The sequence below is a fragment of the Cololabis saira genome, chromosome 2 (genome assembly GCF_033807715.1).
Source record: "Cololabis saira isolate AMF1-May2022 chromosome 2, fColSai1.1, whole genome shotgun sequence".
Lineage (NCBI taxonomy): Eukaryota > Metazoa > Chordata > Actinopteri > Beloniformes > Belonidae > Cololabis > Cololabis saira.
The window spans coordinates 36,817,410-36,837,543 of NC_084588.1; the positions used below are offsets into that span (position 1 = coordinate 36,817,410).

Sequence of the window (20,134 nt, forward strand, 5' to 3'; positions counted from 1 at the left end):
TAATGATCTTTTTGATCTATCCAGGGGTAAGGTATATTTGCTATTTCATGACCAATTTTAAATAAAAAAATAGATGAATACAAAATTTGAAAAAAAAAAAAAAAGTCCCAGTCGTCCGCCCGACCAGTAGGTGGCGTGAGTTCATGTTGAGCCTCGTTCATTGAGAGGAGCGAACAAGAGCAGCAGTAGCGGCAGTAGAAGAAGAGTGGCAGCAGCAGGAGGAGAGAAGCGACGCTGTTGCGGCTACACGTGCAATTACTCCTATGTGCATCTCTCCTCTGAAGGGCTTATAATCCTACCCTGCTCTGCCAGAAACAGGTGAGTGAACAGTCGGCGTTGAGGGCTCGTCCCCCGGCCGGCGGCGGTTGGAGAGGTCACGGCTGCAGCTGAGCCGGTTCGGCTGCGTCTACTTTTTGTTGTGGTGGTGCTAACGTTAGCCCGTTAGCTCCCGGCAACAACGACACAACCTCCGCGTTAAAAAAAAAAATGTCTGTAAAACTTCACTGATACACGTGTGAAGGTAAATTACCTCTTATTTTTCTCCCCTTCTCCTCGCAAAGCCACGGGAAACCACAACCATGGGGGCATATCTGTCGCAACCTAACACGACCAAGAGCTCCTCTGATGGCGGCAACAGCAGCATGAGCTACGGCTTCTCTGCCATGCAGGGCTGGCGGGTCTCCATGGAGGTACAGACTATTGTTGGTTGAACATTAGGAGAAAAGATTTATGGAGAAGTTTAAAACTGATGCAAAGGGATGGACATGTTCACAGTTTGTGTGTTTGATGCAGGTTTGTGTGTGAAGAGTTCTCATGCATGTTTGGGTTTTCTCAGGGTACTTCAGGTTTCTCCCAAAGTCTAAAAACATGCAAAATGTTCTCCCTCTTTACTCCAAATTTACCTGGCGCTGTGCACTTAAAAAAGCTTCAATTTTGGTTCCCAGATATTAGAAAAATAAATGTTTTTCAGGGTGCAAAAAAAAAGTCTGTTGACAAACTTGAACTGATTACACAGCAGACACAAACCATGGGCGAATCACCTCATCTATCTCTTTTCTTTCCCTGATGAATCCATCACTCTGAAACAGGGCAAATCTGCATTCATCAGACCACAAGACATTTTTTTCCCCCATTGCTCCAGATTCCAGTCTTCATGCTGCCTAGGAAGTTTACGCCCCCCCCATTTTAGCCTCACTGTAAAGAAATTTTCTTAGTACTCTACTGCTATGGAGTCCTAATATGGTTAGTTCTTTGCATTGTGGTTGTGGAAAAAAAAAAGTAACTACTAAACCTTTACACTAGTTCTACAGCTGTTTTTTTTATTTAAGTTTTTCAGATGTTTAAATGAGCACTAATCATTCATTTTGTTTTAATTCAATTTTTTTGTTTATTTTTTTTACCTCAAAGATGATAATTCACCTTCCAGGATTCGGTAAAGAATTGAAGATTTCTGAACTCTATTTCAATAGTTGCATCTATTTTCTTATTAGTTGCAGTGATGTGTGAAACCAATACCCTTTATTCTTAGTAATTGATTACAGTATTTTGTTTTTCCAAGTTGTGCAAATCTATGAAGTTCAGTACAGCTGCACGGCAGATGGGCCCAGACCCTGTTTATATCAGGCATAAATTGCACCCTGAATGATTTAACCACATGTAAACACCTAAAGACATCAACTCACACCTGATATCAGACTGTCAGAAGTGCCCTCTTCTGGTTTAATCTTACTTCCTGGTTCCATATCCAGAATATGTTTTTGCCCATTTGCATATGGCTCAGAAGCTTGTCTGATATATAATCAGTCAGATATCATGCAAAATAAGATAAAAGGTTTTTCAAGATATCTGATGCAAAAAAAAATCCAAAGTTGTGAAGGATGTTAGCTTGAGTAAAATTTGGAAACCAATAAATCGTCGTGCATTTCTTGTCTTGAAAGTCTTGTGGTGACCATGAACACATTTTCATTTCATTCACATGTCTCTGGCTGATCCTACTGTTTTTTTTTTTTTTTTTTTTTTTTTTTTTTTTTAAGGCAATGAATCTCTGTATAGCTACACTGTATTCACACTTGTAAAGATTGTCAATGGAGAAATTTCAATTGTTAACAAAAATTAATTAATGTCATTAGTGCACTGCCATCACAATGTTGCCAATTTTAAATAAGTGTATGACAATAAATGAGGATAATGTGCAGGGGGTAATTGTCATTATTATTTTTATTATTATTATATATTTGAATGCATTTTATCAATAGACTCTATTATTTTGGTACTTGGAAATGTTTTAATCACTTGTGTTTATTTGTCTTACAGGATGCTCACAACTGTATCCCAGAGTTCGATAAGGAGACAGCCATGTTTGCTGTGTATGATGGACATGGAGGTAAAAGACACATACAGTAATTTATATTATTGTGCACGGTTTAGTGGTCCATTGTGTCACTAGGTTTTTTTCCCCTCCCTTTAAAACCAAAGTGGCAGTACCATTGCTAAGTGTTTTTTATTTCTTTATTGTAGAAAAGATTTTTAAAAAAGAAGTGACGGAAGAACGGACCATTTAACACCCCTTTTTATTTAGTGTTTCCATGGTGTTTTGTTTGTTTTACACACATCTCTGCAGATTACGTGTGCCTGTACACACACCTCTATCTTTAAAATGTTAATATCCTACTATCCTGAATTAGGTGAAGAGGTGGCCATGTACTGTTCAAAGTACCTTCCTGAGATAATCAAAGAGCAGAAGACCTACAAAGATGGCAAACTGCAAAAGGTGAGTAAATGACACGGCATCACATCGTCATTTTGAATCTGTTGGACTGAGGAGATGCCTTCAGCACCAAATATGTCGTGCTTGGCAGTGATTGTATATTAAACACGATAAGGGTGTTATAAGAGTGTGGTAATTTTTTATGGTAATACATTACTTCACATGTTAACATGTTGTATCCAGGCATTAGAAGATGCCTTCTTGGCCATTGATAGCAGAATAACCACAGAGGAGGTCATCAAGGAGCTGGTGCAGATCGCCGGACGGCCCACTGAGGAGCCGCCTGCTGAAAAAGTGGCAGAGGAGGATGACTGTGAGTACACCCAGGAAAATAATGTTTATTGAGTAACGTCTGGTGTGAATCCCAGTTGTCGGGATCATGGGAAAAAAACTCACTAATCTTAAATATTAACTTTTCGGTATATTGGTCTTAAAAATCAGAAATGTAGTCAACTTTTTCTAAAAGGCAGGATTTTAATAAAAATCAGCAGTTACAATATGATCAAGTTTCTAAACAAGTTTAAAAGTATCAGTGCCGATTCAGAGCTTTACTCAAATGCAGCTGAAAACAGGTGTGTCTTCTACCTGGACTTAAATACTGAGTGTTTCAGCTGATCTGAGGATTTCTGGGAGTTTGTTCCAGACATGTGGAGCATAGAAGCTGAATACAGCTTTTCCGTGTCTGGTTCTGACTCTGGGGACTGATTTTTAAAACAAAACAAAAAAAAACGGATCCATATGACCTGAGGGGTCTGGAAGGTTCATACTGGGTCACCCATGTATTTTGGTCCTAGACCATTCAGAGCTTTTTAGACCATCAGAACTTTAAAATATATCTTTTTTTTTTTTTTTTTTTTTTTTTTTTAATATATTTTTATCCCGGTTTTTTTCCCATTTTTACCACCCCGTGCTCCTACCTACTGACAGTCCTGAGCATTGCCATCCTCTACCAGCCCTGCACTGAGCTCAGGTCTCCTCCTTAACCTGAGGAGTGAGCAGGCCGCATCTTTTCACCAGACAGGGTGGGGCTTCTCCGGCCGAACGTAGCGCGTGGATAGCCCAGGACTGTGTGCATGTTTTTGTGAGGGTAGCTCACACTAGCTACCCAGGGGAACACGGGGAGAACATACAAACTCCACACAGAAAGATCCTTTCGCCAACCCCACCCATGGTGTGGGCACTGAAGTCATGGGGGAACTAACACGTACTCCAGCACCCACAGCGTCCCCCGGCGGGAATCGAACCCAGGACCTTCTTGCTGTGAGACCGCTGCACTACCAGCTGCGCCACCGTGCCCCCTAAAAAATATCCTCTGATGGACAGGCAGCCAGTGTAGACACCTCCGAGCTGGACTGATGTGGTCCACTTTTTCAGTCTTAGTGAGGACTGGAGCAGCAGAGTTCTGAATGAGCTGCATAATCAAGCCTACTAAAGATGAATGCAGGGACTAGTTTTCCCTGGTCCTGCTGAGACATCTGATCTTTTATCCTTGACATATTTCGTAGGCTGTTTTTCGTTATTGCCTTCATGTCTTTTTCAAAATTTGTCTGAATCCATCAGTACACCCAGATTTCTGGCCTGTTTGGTGGTTTTTAGGTGTATAAATTGGAGCTCTGTGGTGACCTGTAATTTAGCTCTTGCTGTCTTCTGTCTCTGCTGTTGGCAAAAGTGATTTTTGGACTCCTTTCTCAGTTGTATTGACAACTGTAATGCTTTGGGGCACTATCTCACATCAACATCTAGAAACTAGCTTACAGTGTTACATGTGACTTCAAACTCGAAAGCAATGATGTGAGAGACTGATCAAATAACAGGAAATCTGGGATAATATTGCAAAAGTAATTTTTAAAGTGTGATTTTATTGGTACTACAAAGTTCCCATGTCTTTGCCCTTTCAAAACTTTTAAAAATAAATTACTAAAATTATAAGGAAACAAAAGACATTGATGTACTAATGCATGTGCAACACTTCTGGTAGAGTGAAATGATCAAACTTTTTTGACATCACATGACGTTTTCCAATCTTCTGCACCCCTTTCAGTGGACACAGAGGAGGCAGCTCTCCTCCATGAGGAGGCCACCATGACCATAGAGGAGCTGCTAGTACGCTACGGCCAGAACCGCAATGCTGTCAAACATGCTGCAGCCATCAGGTAACATAAACAACTATTTTGACTTTTTGTTAAAGGCCAGAGTTGCTTGGCAATGTAGGCTACACCCACACTAGTAGGTTTTTATTTGCAATTGTGAAATCTTATGCCTGGAAGCAACACTAAAACAATTTTAACCTTTGGGAGGAGGAGAAATTTGTGCGGCTGCAGATCCCGTTTCTGTTTGTAAATGCAGCTGTTGCGGTGTGAAATTGTTTGAGGGACATCACGTAGCCTTCCCTGATTCAGCAAGCCTGTATCATAAGACTATCACTGGGAGGTAACATGCAGACGCTCCTTAACGGCAGTGTAAACGAAGCGCTTTTGACTTTGGTCGCGGCTGTTTTGAGGCCAGACTTTTACGTTTAACAAACCTGCATCTGCTTACATGCATAAAAGGAAAGTAATTTGCATGCTATTATAAGAACAATATACATTAAAGATTATTTCCTGCAGAGTTTTCACTGTTGCACATGTACCCTGCGAGGACGGATGTATCTGTGATGCACGTTTACAGTTGTGTAACGTGGATGGATATATTTTCCAACATAGAGCTGAAGCAGCAGTGTGAATGCAGATAGTTTTGTTTTCAAACAGCATTTTGGAGTTAATATGAACTAGTGTGGCTGTTGCCCAAGTTTTGAGGAATATTTTAGATTATTTTAACTTGGTTGAAGAGATGTTAACTTGATGTTTTCTTTCCTAGTGCTGCAGCTAAGAAGGTATCCACCCCTCATGGTGAAGCCACGGGGGATAAAGAAGATGGGGAAGGACAGAAGAAAGAAGGGCTGAATGGGGAGGTGGAGGAGGTAGTGGATAGCAGCAAGAAGGTGAAGGAGGAAGTGGATAGCAGCAAGAAGGTGAAGGAGGAAGTGGATGGCAGCAAGAAGGTGAAGGAAGGCGATAGCGGCAAGAAGGTGAAGGAAGGCGAAGGAGTGACCGGTGGTTCTAAGCTGAGAGCTTGTCGGAGAACAGGAGGAGGGGAAGCCAGTGCCACAGGTATAAACACTTTTTTAAATCACAGATTGTAGATTCAAGACTCCCTGAAAAAGTTAAAAATTGACCTCATACTTTTTTATGTACCATTTAACAGATACTCTTCAAGAATCTATCCTAACTTTGTTAAACTATTTGGGAAAAGCCAAGAACGTCTTTTTAATATTGCTTAATTTTCACTCTTTTGTGTTGCTATAACAGATGGTGGAGAGTCAGGAAGCTCCAATGGGAAGGAAAAGGCTGGTAAGGCAGAAGGAGACGCAGGTCCTTCCTGCTCATCTGCAACATCAAAGCCTGCAGGAGATTCACAGTCAAGGTTTTTTGATGACAGTGAAGAGTCTGAGGAGGGGGAGGAGGGAGAAGAGGAGGAGGAGGGCAGCGATGAAGAGGTGAAACTGGAGACCAGAAACCATTGTGCTGGCTTGTGAAAATTCAGTTACTTAAATCTTTTTTCCTTTTTATCAGGATGGTAGCGAAGAAGAAGAAGGTGACAGCAGTGAGTTGGAAGAAGAGGATACAGAAGAGGGAGAGGACTCTGAAGATGAAGACGGGGAGGAAGTGTGTCTGCCTGGAATGGATGGCAAAGAAGAGGTTTGTACAAAGTGGGTGTCTGAAAAGACCTTTACAGCTGCTCAGACTCTTAAGCCCCGTTTCCCCTACGCGGTTTGGTACGGTTTAAAATGGTCCGGTCAATTCAGGTGAGTGTTTCCACTGCAGGTCGTACTGCCATGGCGCATGCGGGGTGCAGACCAAATGCCTAGCGTGACGTCATAGTAGTGCGATGACAAAAGCGAAGCTACCATAGAAACACGACCAACATCAACAATCCAGCAGCTTGTGTTTGTTATGCTTGGCTTTTGGTAATTCGTCTGTACAATCTAGAGGGCTGCATTGGGATTACGCAATCTCGCGGGAGCGGGCGGTTTGAACTTTGTTACGGGCGGCTAAAAAAAAAACACTACGGGATCAGGATGTAGCCTAGCGACAAGATGGAAATCAATGACGTGGAAAAGAACCTCAAACAAGGTCTTTACAAAACAAAGACAAAGCAAGTCAGATATTTGGAGAAACTTCGTTTAGTGTCTGTGGCGCATCTTGGAAGAGAGACGAGGGATTGGGACCGCAGTCGGTCAGCAGCATTCTCTTCCTCCACAGCAATATAATGTCCAAGTGATTAATTTGTTAAATTAATTCGTTAACTTTGTTTATTTTGTGTTATTTATTGTTATTTGAACCTCTCACAGCCTACTCTTGTTTATATAACCCTAATCACATAAAGGCGAAATAGCTTGTGCGATGATGAAAATCATGAATTTGCATCTAACTTTTGGTCAGGTGGCCTATGAACTGTCAATTATCCACCAAGCTCCACAATTATGTTAACATTAAGTCATATTTGTCTTGCGGGACGGGAGAAGACACAAAACCAATGCATCTCTATTATTGTGCAGACATGAATTTTTGAGTTTTGCGGGTGCAGGCTGGAGTGGATATAAACACTGCAGGATTGGGCGGGAGTGTAACACGGTGCGGGCGGTAATGGTCAGAAATTGAGCAGGCAGGAGCGGGAGGAAGAAAAGTCCTGTGCAGGACTCTAGTGCAATCCACGTTGTTTGAGATAAAATTGTAGGCAGCGAAGAGTGTTAACAGACACTCTTGCTGCTTTTGTCGTGGGTAGTGGCGTTTTCTGTCTGCCATTCTGTCTTTAGTTAAGCACTTTGCCATGACCCGCTAAAAAATGCTGGGTGAAATGTGGTTTTGACTCTTTGGTAATTGAGTGTACTCTAGCTAGCAAATGTCCTTTTTTCAGCCCTCTTCACATCCCTTCAAGTTTGAGTCTTCTCTTCCTTTTCATCACCATACTCTATGCAAATGGAGATTTAATGGCTGAAAGGACTGAGGAAGAGGTTGGTCCTGCTACACTTCCAACCCCTGGGGTTGGAAGTGTTGGAAGTTTCACCAAACCCTTGCTTTTTTTAACATGCACCTTGGTAACCACTGACATTAAATGAAAAGCCCCACTGGATCTCTTGATTGGTGTAATACTCCGACAAGGCTTGTACCTACTTGTAGGTCCATCTATGGGTTTTGTTGTTTTTTTTTGTCTTGATTCCAAGTCATCTTCATCAAATGTAATCTGAGAAAGGTGTTTGGTCCAGATGCGTTGTGTTCATGTGATTTATGTTCACATAAATCAATGAATCTTTATTTGTATAGCACTTTTAAAACAACCAGTGTTGACCAAAGTGCTTCAGAGTTAAAATGTGAGGGCTGAGGTTAATTTAGAATATGCCATCCCCAGAGATCCCCCACAAGTTCCTGTCAGGGGATCTCAGTACCTCTCCTATGTACATCAACGATCCAGCCCTGAGGGGGAAAAAAACTACCCAGTACCCACGAAGAACCGTTGTCACTGTGGCCAAGTATTTAAAAGGGTTTAGAAGTGTGTTTTTTTTTTAAGGGTGGTATCAGTGTTTTACATTCAGTAACTGTACAGTTGCATCACAGATTGTTCCCCTTGTGCCTGAAAAGCTTTGAAGCAGCAGCTCAAGAAGAGGCATAAAATCAGTCATATGAACTACAACCAGCTATGTATGGGATTTTTTGGTTTTTAATTAATTAATTTGTATGTTTTTACTTTTGTAATTTTAAACAGGACAGGTTTCTGGGGTATTCCAACTCCCATCATACTTTGAAAATCATTCTGGTACAAATAAAACCTTTTGAGGTCTACCAATCATTAACAATTGAATGAACTAATCAACCTGCAGCAAGTCAATGATTTTATTTAAATGCTTTCATATTTTGAAGGAGGGAATAAAGGATATTCTGTGTATGTCAGTGTAAACCACCACTTTGAGCAGTGTGTCACATCTGTGTTTGTGTTCTCAGCCGGGCTCAGACAGCGGCACCACAGCCGTCGTGGCTCTGATCCGTGGGAAGCAGCTGATTGTGGCCAATTCTGGAGACTCTCGCTGTGTTGTGTCTGAACGGGGTAAGTTTGAGTACTTGGTCGGTTTGAATAGTACAACAAGTGAAAAAATAAGTGTAGATCATTAAGATCTCCATTTGTGTCCCCCATTTGGTCAGAAGTGGTACTGCTACACAGTGGCTTTAATTGGGATTTACTTTTTTTTTTTCTTTTTTTTTTTTTTATGTCATGAAAAACAAAGTTTCTCACCAGTTTTTTTTTCTTTTGGTACAGTAAAGATTTTTTTTTTTTGTCTGCACACATATTAATGGTTAATACCATGCTGGTAAGAACCTATGGCATATATGTGCATTGTTAATATATTTACATATACTGTAAAGATTTTAAAATCTATTGTGGAGCTTATGTGATGAATATGGGTTTTCTGGCTGTGAAAACATCTGGGAGGAACTCAGCCGTTACTTTTGTTGAATGTGATGCTTGTTGTCATCACAGCAGGAGGACCGTCTCCTGGATGGTTGTCACAAATGTGAGCTTTGTTTCTTTGTTGTAGGTAAAGCTGTTGACATGTCTTACGACCACAAGCCAGAGGACGAGGTGGAACTGGCTCGCATCAAAAATGCTGGAGGGAAAGTGACAATGGACGGACGTGTTAATGGTGGACTAAACCTTTCCAGAGCCATCGGTTGGTAACTTTAGAGCAACTCGACTCATCTAACACTCAGTTTAGTTGATTCATATTAACTAAAATGCAGCAATTGACCAATGTAGATACCAGAGATGTCAAAAGTATTCACATTCATTACTCAGGTAGAAGTATAGATACTAGAGTTTAAAAATACTCCTGTTGAAGTATCAACTCAAGTTTTTTACTCAAGTAAAAGTATAAAAGTACTGGTTTCAAAACTACTTAAAGTGTAAAAGTAATGTAAGGGGGGAAAAGCCATTAAGGACAAAAGCCATTGAAAATGAATGCATCTTAGTATAATATTAATATTATATATTAAAGAACCATATATGTGTACTATTGAGCATTAACATGTGTTTCAGAGAGCCGGAGATATGATGACTAGTTGCCTATAAATAAAAATATACCTTTTATTGGAATGTACATCCAAGTTTAGTTGCAGGAATCTGAAAGGCAACGGATGTAAGAACAAAACTGGACAAGAACGTCTGTGCCACAACCACAACCAAATTCACTCTATCCGGATGGAACAATTTAACTGGAAAGTTTTTTTTAAAGGCCGAAATGAAATATAGTAACGAGGCTATTTTTAAAATGTAAGAAGTAAAAAAATACAGATAAAAAAGTCGTCTGAAAAATAATTACTCCAGTGAAGTATAGATAACCAAAATTTCTACTTAAGTAACGTAACAAAGTACTTGTACTTCGTTACTTGACACCACTGGTAGATACATGCTTCTTTTCTGCAACCACTGCAGATTAAGGTTAAAAAAAACTCATTTGTTTATAGCTGCCTTTGACTGAATTATTTAAACAAAATGTAATTTTACTAAACAATGTTAATTTTAGTACTCAATTGTAACTAGTTTAATACTAACTTTTCTTTACTCTGCCACTGCACTGTTACTTTTTTTTTTCTCTTCACTCTTTATATGTTTATTATGTAAAGCACCTTGAATTGCATTGTTCTGAAATGTGCTATATAAATAAACTTGCCTTGCCTAACGTGAATGCTGACTCTCAGGTGACCACTTCTATAAGAGGAACAAGGCCCTGCCAGCCGAGGAGCAGATGATTTCCGCTATGCCTGATGTCAAAGTTCTGACACTGAACGGTGACCACGACTTCATGGTCATTGCCTGTGATGGGATCTGGTGAGCCTCAATCCTAAACTTTTTCTTTTCAGGTGTCATGATTTGAAGTTACTGTAGTTTACAACTGACAAAGCACCAGAAATAAAGTTAAAATAAATCAGCGTGTTTTTTTTTTTTTTTTGTTTTTTAAAGTGCCTTTGTCTATACATGTGTTTACAGGAATGTGTTAAGCAGTCAGGAAGTGGTGGACTTCATCAGTGAGAGGCTCAAACCAGACCAGAATGGCAAAGTTAGACCCCTGTCTTCTGTAGTGGAAGAGGTAAGACTAAGAGTCATTTTAAACTGCTCCATCTCCCTTGTTGCTTTATAGTAACGTCATAACTAGTTTCGGTCTTTTATTTTAAACCTCACATGTCTTTCAGCTGTTGGAACACTGCCTCGCCCCCGATACATCTGGAGATGGGACAGGATGTGACAACATGACCTGCATCATCGTCACGCTCCGGCCACATCCCACTCAGTCAGACGAAACAAAGAAGAGGAAGCACCAGGAAGAGGCGGACGGGACTGAGCCAGAGGAGAACGGAAATGACGGCAAAAAGGCCAAAAGTGACTAAACGAGTAGAGAACCTATCCCAGAAAGAGCAGCTGGTTCCATGCTACCCCAGATACACCAGAGAGGCATCCTGTTCAGAGTTAGACCCGTACCTCACAAACATAATTTCACACTAAAGCAGATATTAGAAAAGTTTGTATGTTCAAAAATCAACTCAACTTAAGATCATCACGGTTTTGGATTTTTCTTGATCGTCATGCTACCACACCCTGTAGATGTTTTGTATGATTGGTCCAGATGGAAAGATGCTTGACACACTTTCAGTTGCTTTTAAAAAGAGGCAAATTCACTGCCACACTAAAAGCACTGCAGTTTCCATTTATTTGCCACTAAAAGGCTGAAGAAGCACCCGGTCCTCCTATTTCTTTGTAATCATTTTAAGAGGACCCTTGTCCACTGAGCCATGTGCTGCACACAGCTGGCACATCATCTCCCATATACCAGCTTCAGACTGTTCAGTCACGTGTGATTAGTCTCCATATGATGGTGGGAGGCGTGCATTGCCGTTGTGGCTTTGCAGTCTGAAAACGTGTTGCAGCCATGAAATCGCACCATGCTCTTAGTGTAATGCCAGCAAAGGCATTGCTTAAAGGTTGGAATGGGTCTCTTCTCATTGATGCTTCACAATGCAGTAAGAATGGATTGCCCAGTGTTGCTCTAAATATGTTGGTACCATATTTCAAGCTCAACTACAATGTTTGTCAAAATTAGTTCGTTTTAGCTTAGTCCCTTTTTTGTTTTATACACATTGCTGAGGAAGGAACTGATGGATTTGGGGTACCAGTTCAGTTGCCCTTGCAAGTTATATATTTAACTTTTCTCATTGTCCCATTACAGCCATTCACTGGTAATGACTTTTGGGTTTTTTTCTCAGTCTTGTTGGTTTCAAAAGTACATCAACATTATCCTGCCTTTTGTCATTCCTGATGTTTGTCTTGATCAAAATCTGTAAATTTCCCTATCAGGATGTCATGGATGGATGAAGCAAATGTGTTTTCCATCTGTAAGATGATGGCAGCATGTCCAATCGGAGATGAGTTTGTCTTCAGGACCTTCATCCAGCTCAGTCACTGTGTCTGTTCCCTCTGTAACACATTTTTAACATGATCTTTAGGATATGCGTTTTAAGTAAAGGATTTTCTTTTCTTCTTTTTTTTTCGGTTTTGATTAATCAGTCCTTGCAGTTTTTGAAGAAATATTGCTTTTTTTCCCTTTTTTTTTCGTGAACACATTTGTAAAACGCCTTGATGCTGGACTGTGTAAAGAATGCACAAGATTATTTTTCTGAGTGGAAAAACTGTTTGACGTCGAGCACACCAGGACAGTGTGACTGTTTAGACTTTTTTATTTTAATTTGCAGAAGCCTCGTATAATTCATTGTGACTGTAAGTTTCTAGTGTGCTTTCTTGTCAACATGCCCTTTTTTCTGTACATAGTTTTTGCAATACTTGTAATCGAAAGGAGGAAAAAAAAAAGCATTTTCTTTGTAATTGTAAGTCAATGTGACATTTTGGTGCATACTCTTTTGACACCAGTATGTAAGTACATACAAATACATTTTTTTAAATAATCCGAAATGTGCTCATGTGCTTATTTAATTTAACCTGATGTTCTCCAAAGGCATCTGCTGGTGAAAATTTACCAAAATATTTCAACTGGCTTGCAACCACTATTGCAACTATTTGTTTAACTTTTTTTGGTGGTGTTGGTTTGTTAATGTGTTTGAAGAAAAATGTAATTTGTAAAACGTACATAGTTGTACCTGCTGTACTCCGGTTGCCCTCCAGGTGGCGGTAATGCCAACAATGCCATAACCTCATTTTAGGTTCACCTGAAGCTGAAGGGTTAACATGAGGCATGTAGGGCGGCAAGTCGAGTTTCATCCCACCAGTCCCAGAAAAAAACACAACTGATCGACTAACACGTTTTAAATCATGACGGACAAATGAATCCGTGCGATCATGTTTTATTTGAAGTGAATGCTCAGTGATTTGTCATGCTGAGGAGAAGGTCTGTAAGTCTAGTGACAGAACAGATCACAAAACAACTGAAAGCCCATTGCTTTAATCTCCCTTTCCTGAATGTATTTGTCATAATGTAATTTCCTTTAGGGCAAAATGAGAGCTGACTTTGTTTCCCTTCAGCTTCAGCATATCTCTGTCCCACCTTGCCATCGGCAGCTGTTTTGCAATGTCTGCCCCCCACTATCATTGTTGCTGCAGGAACAATTGAAAGCAAGGCAGGAAACATACACTGTCCTTGGAATCTAAAAATGTCTCAGCTCTCACACACAGTGGAGGACACATTTTCTTAGAGGTTTTAACAGAATGTATTTTGTTCCCATAGTGCAGATTTGCTGTGGGTAGATGCAGGTAGCGTGCAAACTTTATCAGTGTACTTGAAGGGAAATTCAGACAAAAATATATAATCTAGCACCCTTTAGTTTGAGTCTCTATCACTGCACTGTGGGAGCAGCCTTTGTGTACTAAATATAACTATTCGTTTGTGTCCTTACACTAAAGGACGACCTGAATTACTGTTGCAATGCCTTCTACATAAAATAGGCTCTACATTTTCTATATTTTTTTATTTTTATTTTTTATTTCACCTTTATTTAACCAGATAAAAAGACCCATTGAGGTCAAGACCTCTTTTCCAAGGGTGACCTGGCCAAGGAAGGCAGCAGCACACGTCCACACACAAATAACAGCAATCACGTAATAAACATTAAAATGAGAGTGCAAATTGTTAATAAAGTGCAGTAGTGGTGACTTCAATAATATGTAAAAAAAAAAAAAAAAAAGAACAACTTCAGAAATAATTTAAAATTTAAGAACACGGGCACATGTAGTTTAAAAACAGAGGCACTGCCGAAAGGATTCTCGTCGGTTTTTAAGAAGTGAGCGAAAGGCTTCAAAAGAAACAAGTTCAGGCATTTTCAGTTCATGTTGGAGGGTATTCCACGCAGAGGGTGCAGAGAAACTAAAAGCTTTTTTTCCCCGAGTTAGTCCGAGCACGAACAGCCAGGTGCAAAGTGTCATTCAACCTTAAAGCATAACTGCTTTTAGTTCTCTGGAGAAATAAACATAAACCGGAACCAAGCCAAGAAGAGTCTTATAAGTCATCCAGTGTACAAAACCTCTAACATTCAGAGAGTGAGATGGCTACAACAATCAAGGATTTTCAGTTCATACTTTCATGTCGGCCTAATTCTCAAACCCTATTAACCATACAGAGCCAATGGAAGCTGATTTTTAAAATGGAACGGGGAGTTTAAATGTTACATACCACTTTTAAGCTTAGTAGTGGCCGTGTCCATCTGTGCCTGTTGTGGGAGGTTGTTTTTTTTGTTTTCATCTCCAGACTCTTAAACCTGATTGATGACAATTGAGGAGAACCACAGGAGTCCAACTAGACCTCCGATTGTTGGTGTGCGAGTGCTGCTGGTCGCCCAGCCACAGGTCCCTTATAGAAGGCTGCACCGCAATAGCAGGTTGTAGTTTAGACAATAAAGGCTTTCAGTAAGACTTCTAGTCTTTTTCAGCCTCCTGTTCTTGCTGCTAAAACCACATCCACCCCATTGCCCTCCTGCACAGGCTCTAGTGATGTCCCAACGATGACACAAACACACAAAGACACACATTCCGGTGGTCACAGAAAATGCAGTCAAAACACAGGCTTTGACCAAAAATACAAGCTTCTTTTTAGAGACACGCACATCTCTAATCTGCCTTCCTGTCACCGTTATAACCTGAAGTACTTTGTGGAAGGATTGCCACAATATACAAAACTGTCTCCATAAAAGCTGGGACACTGTGTAATGTGTTACTAGACATTTGTGTTCAAAATACATATTTAAAAAAAGAAAACCTCCCACAACAGTTTTTTTAAAGGAAATGAGTGACTCACCGGTCTGGACTTGTTTACTATAAAATGCTGTTGTGATACAGAATGTTGTTTGGCAATGACTTGCTGAAATAAGCAAGACATTCCATTAAAACAACTCTGCATGTCAGCATACGCTGCTCCAAAACCTGCACGCTCTGAATTTGTTGACCAGTTAGTGATGCCTTTATAGACGTGCACGTTATCTGCCTCGTGTGCACTAATTCATACTCAGGCAGACTACTGACTTTGCTCCAGAAGGATTTCTCCTGTAGCCTACACAGCACGTCTTTTACATGCCTGTCCACTCCACGTGTATATATATATATATATATAACAAAGCGTAATAATTCTTGTGCTACTGCACAATAAACCACCACAGTCTTGGATTTACATACGCCAGTCAGAGCTAATGTTGAAACTTCATGGTTGCCTTCACTGAAGACGACCATTACTGAATGGTCATCTTCATTTTTCACACTCACAGACGCTCAGTGGATGTTAAGTTGACCATTAAGCATTTCCATTTTTAGTAACATTTATCAATTAAATGATGCAAAGCCAGAAACATCAAATAGGAAGAGATCAAAAATACAGTGAATATTTACATCGATGAGCAGGACGCAAAATGTATTCCAAATGACTGATAAAGTGATGCATGTGATTGCGTACTCTTATATGTATCTAACGGCCTCACCTTGCCGACCTGAGGTTATATTACATCAGAGATCAGAGATTGTTCAGCAGCCTTTTTTTTAGCAGATTGGTAAACGTCTGCCTATCTTTACTTGTAAGGGACTCTGCCTCTCTAAGATGCTCTTTTATATCCACTCATGTCCTCAGTTGTCAATTAATCTAATTACCGTATTTTCTGGACTATAAGCCGCACCTGCATATAAGCCACATCCGCTCTATTTAAAAAAAAAAAAAAGATATGCAAGCCGCAGATATTTATGTTGTTAGATTAGATATTTACTACATGTACAGAAGGATTTTGAACTGTAAATGATGTACATGTTTCTACCTAAATAGATCCTTTCCTAACAGTGTCTTTTAACACGGCAGCAACTTTACTGATTAAAACGGGACAGAACCAAGAGAAAATAACCGGTATTTATTTATCTATTTATCTGTTTGAAATCTGATTCTACCTACAGTACTTCTATCTGCTGAAGAAGAAGTAGCGTATTCTTCTTTGCATTTATTTTGTCTTAGTTTTGATTCTAATTCCGGTTAGAGCGCCCCGAGCGGTGGAAGAAAAATCCACAGAACCTTTGTATAAGCCGCATGGTTCAAAACCTATGAAAAAAGTAGCGGCTTATAGTCCAGAAAATACAGTAAATTTCAGATTTTCCTTTTTTGACGTACTTGTAATCCATGAAATGGTCAAATGTGTCACTTTCAACATATTACGTGTTTTCTATGTTTTATTAGGGAATCAAATGTGGGTTTAAAAGATTAAAGTATTATTGTATTCCTGGTTCATTTACATTTTACACAGGGTTGTGGGTTATATAATTTAGATTCACACTCAACCCAAAGCCCCTCTGATATCAGCAGGCATCTTATTGCTGACACACATGCACATACGGCCGTACGCAGTGGAAATGGAGAGATGTCACCGTTAGGTTAAAGTCAGCTGTTCTGCTGCTGACAGGAAGGATCAGCATGTCAGCGACAGACACATCCTGTGAGTGTGTGAGCGTATGTGTGTCTTGTCAGGATATGCCTGCTGCAAAAACTGAATGTAGAAAATCTCCCCAAATGCTCCTTTTTCCTTTCCTCTCGTCCCATTCACCTTTTCTTGTTGCCCTTTTTTCACGTTTTATCCACCCTCCATGAGATCCTGTCTCCTCTTCACTCGACCTCCTCCCTTCTTCCTTCCTCTTTGTCCACTGATCTGTCCATTATCTCCTTTTTCTGATAACGTCTCGTGATTTATTAACTCTCTTCCTGTACCCATGGTCACCCATTCTATTTGAGGTGATGGCAGGAACCAAACTATTTAAGCTTTGTGTATCTTCACTGAAAAGTCATCAGCAACTTTTCATAAAATCCCCTTTTCAAAATATTTTCTTGCAATTTCTTGCAATTTAAGTAAACACATTCTGTGTCTCAGAACAAAATGCTGAAACGGGATATACATATAGTAGTTTACAAGTTCTCACATCATCAAGAAATTTGAAGATGATGCAAATACACAGATTAGAAAATATCTAACAGTAATTTAGATGAATTTAGGATATTTCAGTGTTTTATGTGAACTTGAAGTCAAATGTATTCCTATTAGAGTCTGACTACAAACATGAACACACTGAAACTGATACAGCAGCTGGACATTAGCGTGTAAAGTGGGCAAACACCCACATGCTTGTGGGTCAGTGATAAGGGAAACTGGAAAACAAGCAGCTGTCTGATCAGCGGACATACTGCTGCTCTTACGTCACCTGACATTTCCTCACGCTCTCATTCCTCTACGCTTTCTCAGCTACAGATGAACCTCCGTTCCTGCTCTCTCAATGAATTCTTCAGTTGCTTTCCCTTAAGAAAAATAGTTTTTTTTTTTTTAAATGGATCTTCGTATCTATTTTCTTATTCAGGCAAGCAAAACATGCTTGATACTTCCTGCTCTAGGCCGCCTGCACGAAGAGTCGAGATTTAATCTTACAGTACAAATAGTTGCAAAATATTTTGTAACTCAGCAACCATCATGAGTTTTTTTTCTATCTTTACAAACAATTTAAGCAGATAAAACATGAAACTATGTTGAATATGCAGCTTTAGGTTTCGGTATTGCCTGTAGCCTTTAGTTGATGAAGTCATATATACATTTCAGCGGTAGCAGAGAACAAAAATACATGTTTTTCAAAACTATATTCCTAAAATGACCATTTTATCAGGTGATGAATAGAATGTCTTTATTGTCATTTGTACAGGTACAACGAAATTGGATGCGATCTTCTTTAAGGTGCATGGTTTAAAAAATAGATATATTAAAACAACAACAACTGCAGAATATAAATGTTTAGGATTTATAATGTGACTATGTTTGACCTTTCATAACACTTTCATGACTTTTCTGGATAACTTTCCATCAGGTCAAGACAGGTTTAGGTTAGGTTTATCTCTCTCATCACTCTCAGGTCACCTCCCTTGTAATCTATGGTTCAACTTTAAAATTAAGACATATTAAATCAATATATGTTTGTTTTCAGCATCCCATCATGGTTTGATTTTCTCTTTCGATTTCTCTATGTTTTTATCTCCTATTTAGCTTTTTCATGTTAGTTCTTTAACCTGTTCTGATCTGATGCAGTGTTTGCATCCATTTCAAGCCTGATGTAATGTAAGCATAAGGTAGTTTATTGTAAACTACTCACATCTGTGGTTTACAATAAAAGCCAGCGGTTGCCTAGACGTGGAGTGTCCGTGGTCTCGTTTGTAGAGTATGTTGCCATTCAACCGGAAGGTCGGGGGATTGATACCAGCTCTGTCATATACCAGACTGTCCTTGAGCAACACACTTGCCCCAGCTATGAGTGGTGCTGGTCCCCAGCTGGGATAAATGGAGAGTGCTGAGTCAGGAAGGGCATCTGATGTCACACCTAGGCCAAATCAATATGACCATGATAATCTGCTATAAAGTGAAGAGCTGACAGAACCTACAGGCAGAGGTGTCAAATAACGAAGTACAAATACTTTGTTACCTTACTTAAGAAGAAATTTTGGTTATCTATACTTTACTGAAGTAATTATTTTTCAGACGACTTTTTACTTTTACTCCTTACATTTTCACGCAATTATCTGTACTTTTTACTCCTTACATTTTAAAAATAGCCTTGTTACTCTATTTCATTTCGGCCTTAAAAAAAAACTATCCAGCTAAATTTGGTTGTGTTTGTGGCACAGATGCTCTTAACCAGTTTTGTTCTTACATCCGTTCCCTCAGATTCCTGCAACTAAACTTGGATGTACATTCCAATAAAGGTTAGGATAAATGATAACATGCCTCTGAAGTTTGACTTTTTGCACCATTACAATACTTATAGGCAACTAGTCATCATATCTGCTGCTCCCTGAAACACATGTTAATGCTCAATAGTACACATATATGGTTCTTTAATATATAATATTAATATTATACTAAGATGCATACATTTTCAATGGCTTTTGTCCTTAATGGCTTTTTCCCCCCCTTACATTACTTTTACTTTTATACTTTAAGTAGTTTTGAAACCAGTACTTTTATACTTTTACTTGAGTAAAACACTTGAGTTGATACTTCAACTTCTACAGGAGTATTTTTAAACTCTAGTATCTATACTTCTACCTGAGTAATGAATGTGAATACTTTTGACACCTCTGCCTACAAGCTTCATTAAATACACGGGGACTAACAATATGTCATTGTAAACACGGGTGGCTGATACATCCGTCTCGGTTAACGTACTTGAAACCTTCATCCTAACATTGCCTAATTTGAACATTTAGCCATGAGTGTGCATCCACGCTGAGGAACCTGCATGTCATTTCTGAGTTTCAGTGTTCGGCTGCGGCATGCACAGCAAAGGACGTGTCTGCTCTCTGCTACAGTCTTGTGTTTAGCATTTTCTCCGATGTAGAATAAAAAACTCAAAACTGCTACCCTGAGCAGATCATGATCACTCAGTTTTAACACAAAGAGAAACCTATTTTACATCGGTATGAAAAATAAAATAAATCAAAAAGGTCTTGTGATGGAGGAAACTTTGATGCAGCCCAGGGCTCTTTGATCTTGTGACTTGTTTGAAAAGCATTTGAGAGGAGCAGCATCTGAGTGGTCTATATGTGGTGCAGCTCAATCATATGAAGAGCCGTCTCATGACTGCTCCTGCTGCTGCTGTTACCACTAATATCACTAATTTCACCAAAGAAACCAAAGCATTACTATATATAGTCCAAATAATCCTGAGAACATAAATGGAAATGGGAGACTGTGTGAAAACCACAGTCCACAAAAGGGGTTG

At 39.6% G+C, this 20,134-nt stretch overlaps 1 protein-coding gene across 1 annotated transcript; it reads left to right on the forward strand.

Moving 5' to 3' along the window:
- The first annotated feature begins 187 nt into the window (after positions 1-187).
- On the forward strand, positions 188-12,820 carry ppm1g (protein phosphatase, Mg2+/Mn2+ dependent, 1G). The gene is made up of 15 exons (XM_061744777.1): positions 188-318; positions 561-689; positions 2,314-2,383; positions 2,685-2,770; positions 2,951-3,080; positions 4,809-4,920; positions 5,624-5,777; positions 5,835-5,916; positions 6,115-6,302; positions 6,379-6,504; positions 8,806-8,908; positions 9,399-9,530; positions 10,558-10,687; positions 10,847-10,946; positions 11,050-12,820. The coding sequence occupies exons 2-15, from the start codon at positions 579-581 to the stop codon at positions 11,242-11,244; spliced, it is 1,719 nt and encodes a 572-aa protein (XP_061600761.1). The 5' UTR covers positions 188-318; positions 561-578; the 3' UTR covers positions 11,245-12,820.
- The last annotated feature ends 7,314 nt before the right edge of the window (positions 12,821-20,134 follow it).

What these genes read in the sequence shown, in the direction of transcription:
- ppm1g (XM_061744777.1), top strand. Translation starts at nt 579, where the DNA reads ATGGGGGCATATCTGTCGCAACCTAACACGACCAAGAGCTCCTCTGAT. An exon ending in AGGAGGGCAGCGATGAAGAG is followed by an intron (nt 6,303 to 6,378) that starts GTGAAACTGGAG and finishes CCTTTTTATCAG; the next exon opens with GATGGTAGCGAAGAAGAAGA. An exon ending in TGTCTTCTGTAGTGGAAGAG is followed by an intron (nt 10,947 to 11,049) that starts GTAAGACTAAGA and finishes CATGTCTTTCAG; the next exon opens with CTGTTGGAACACTGCCTCGC.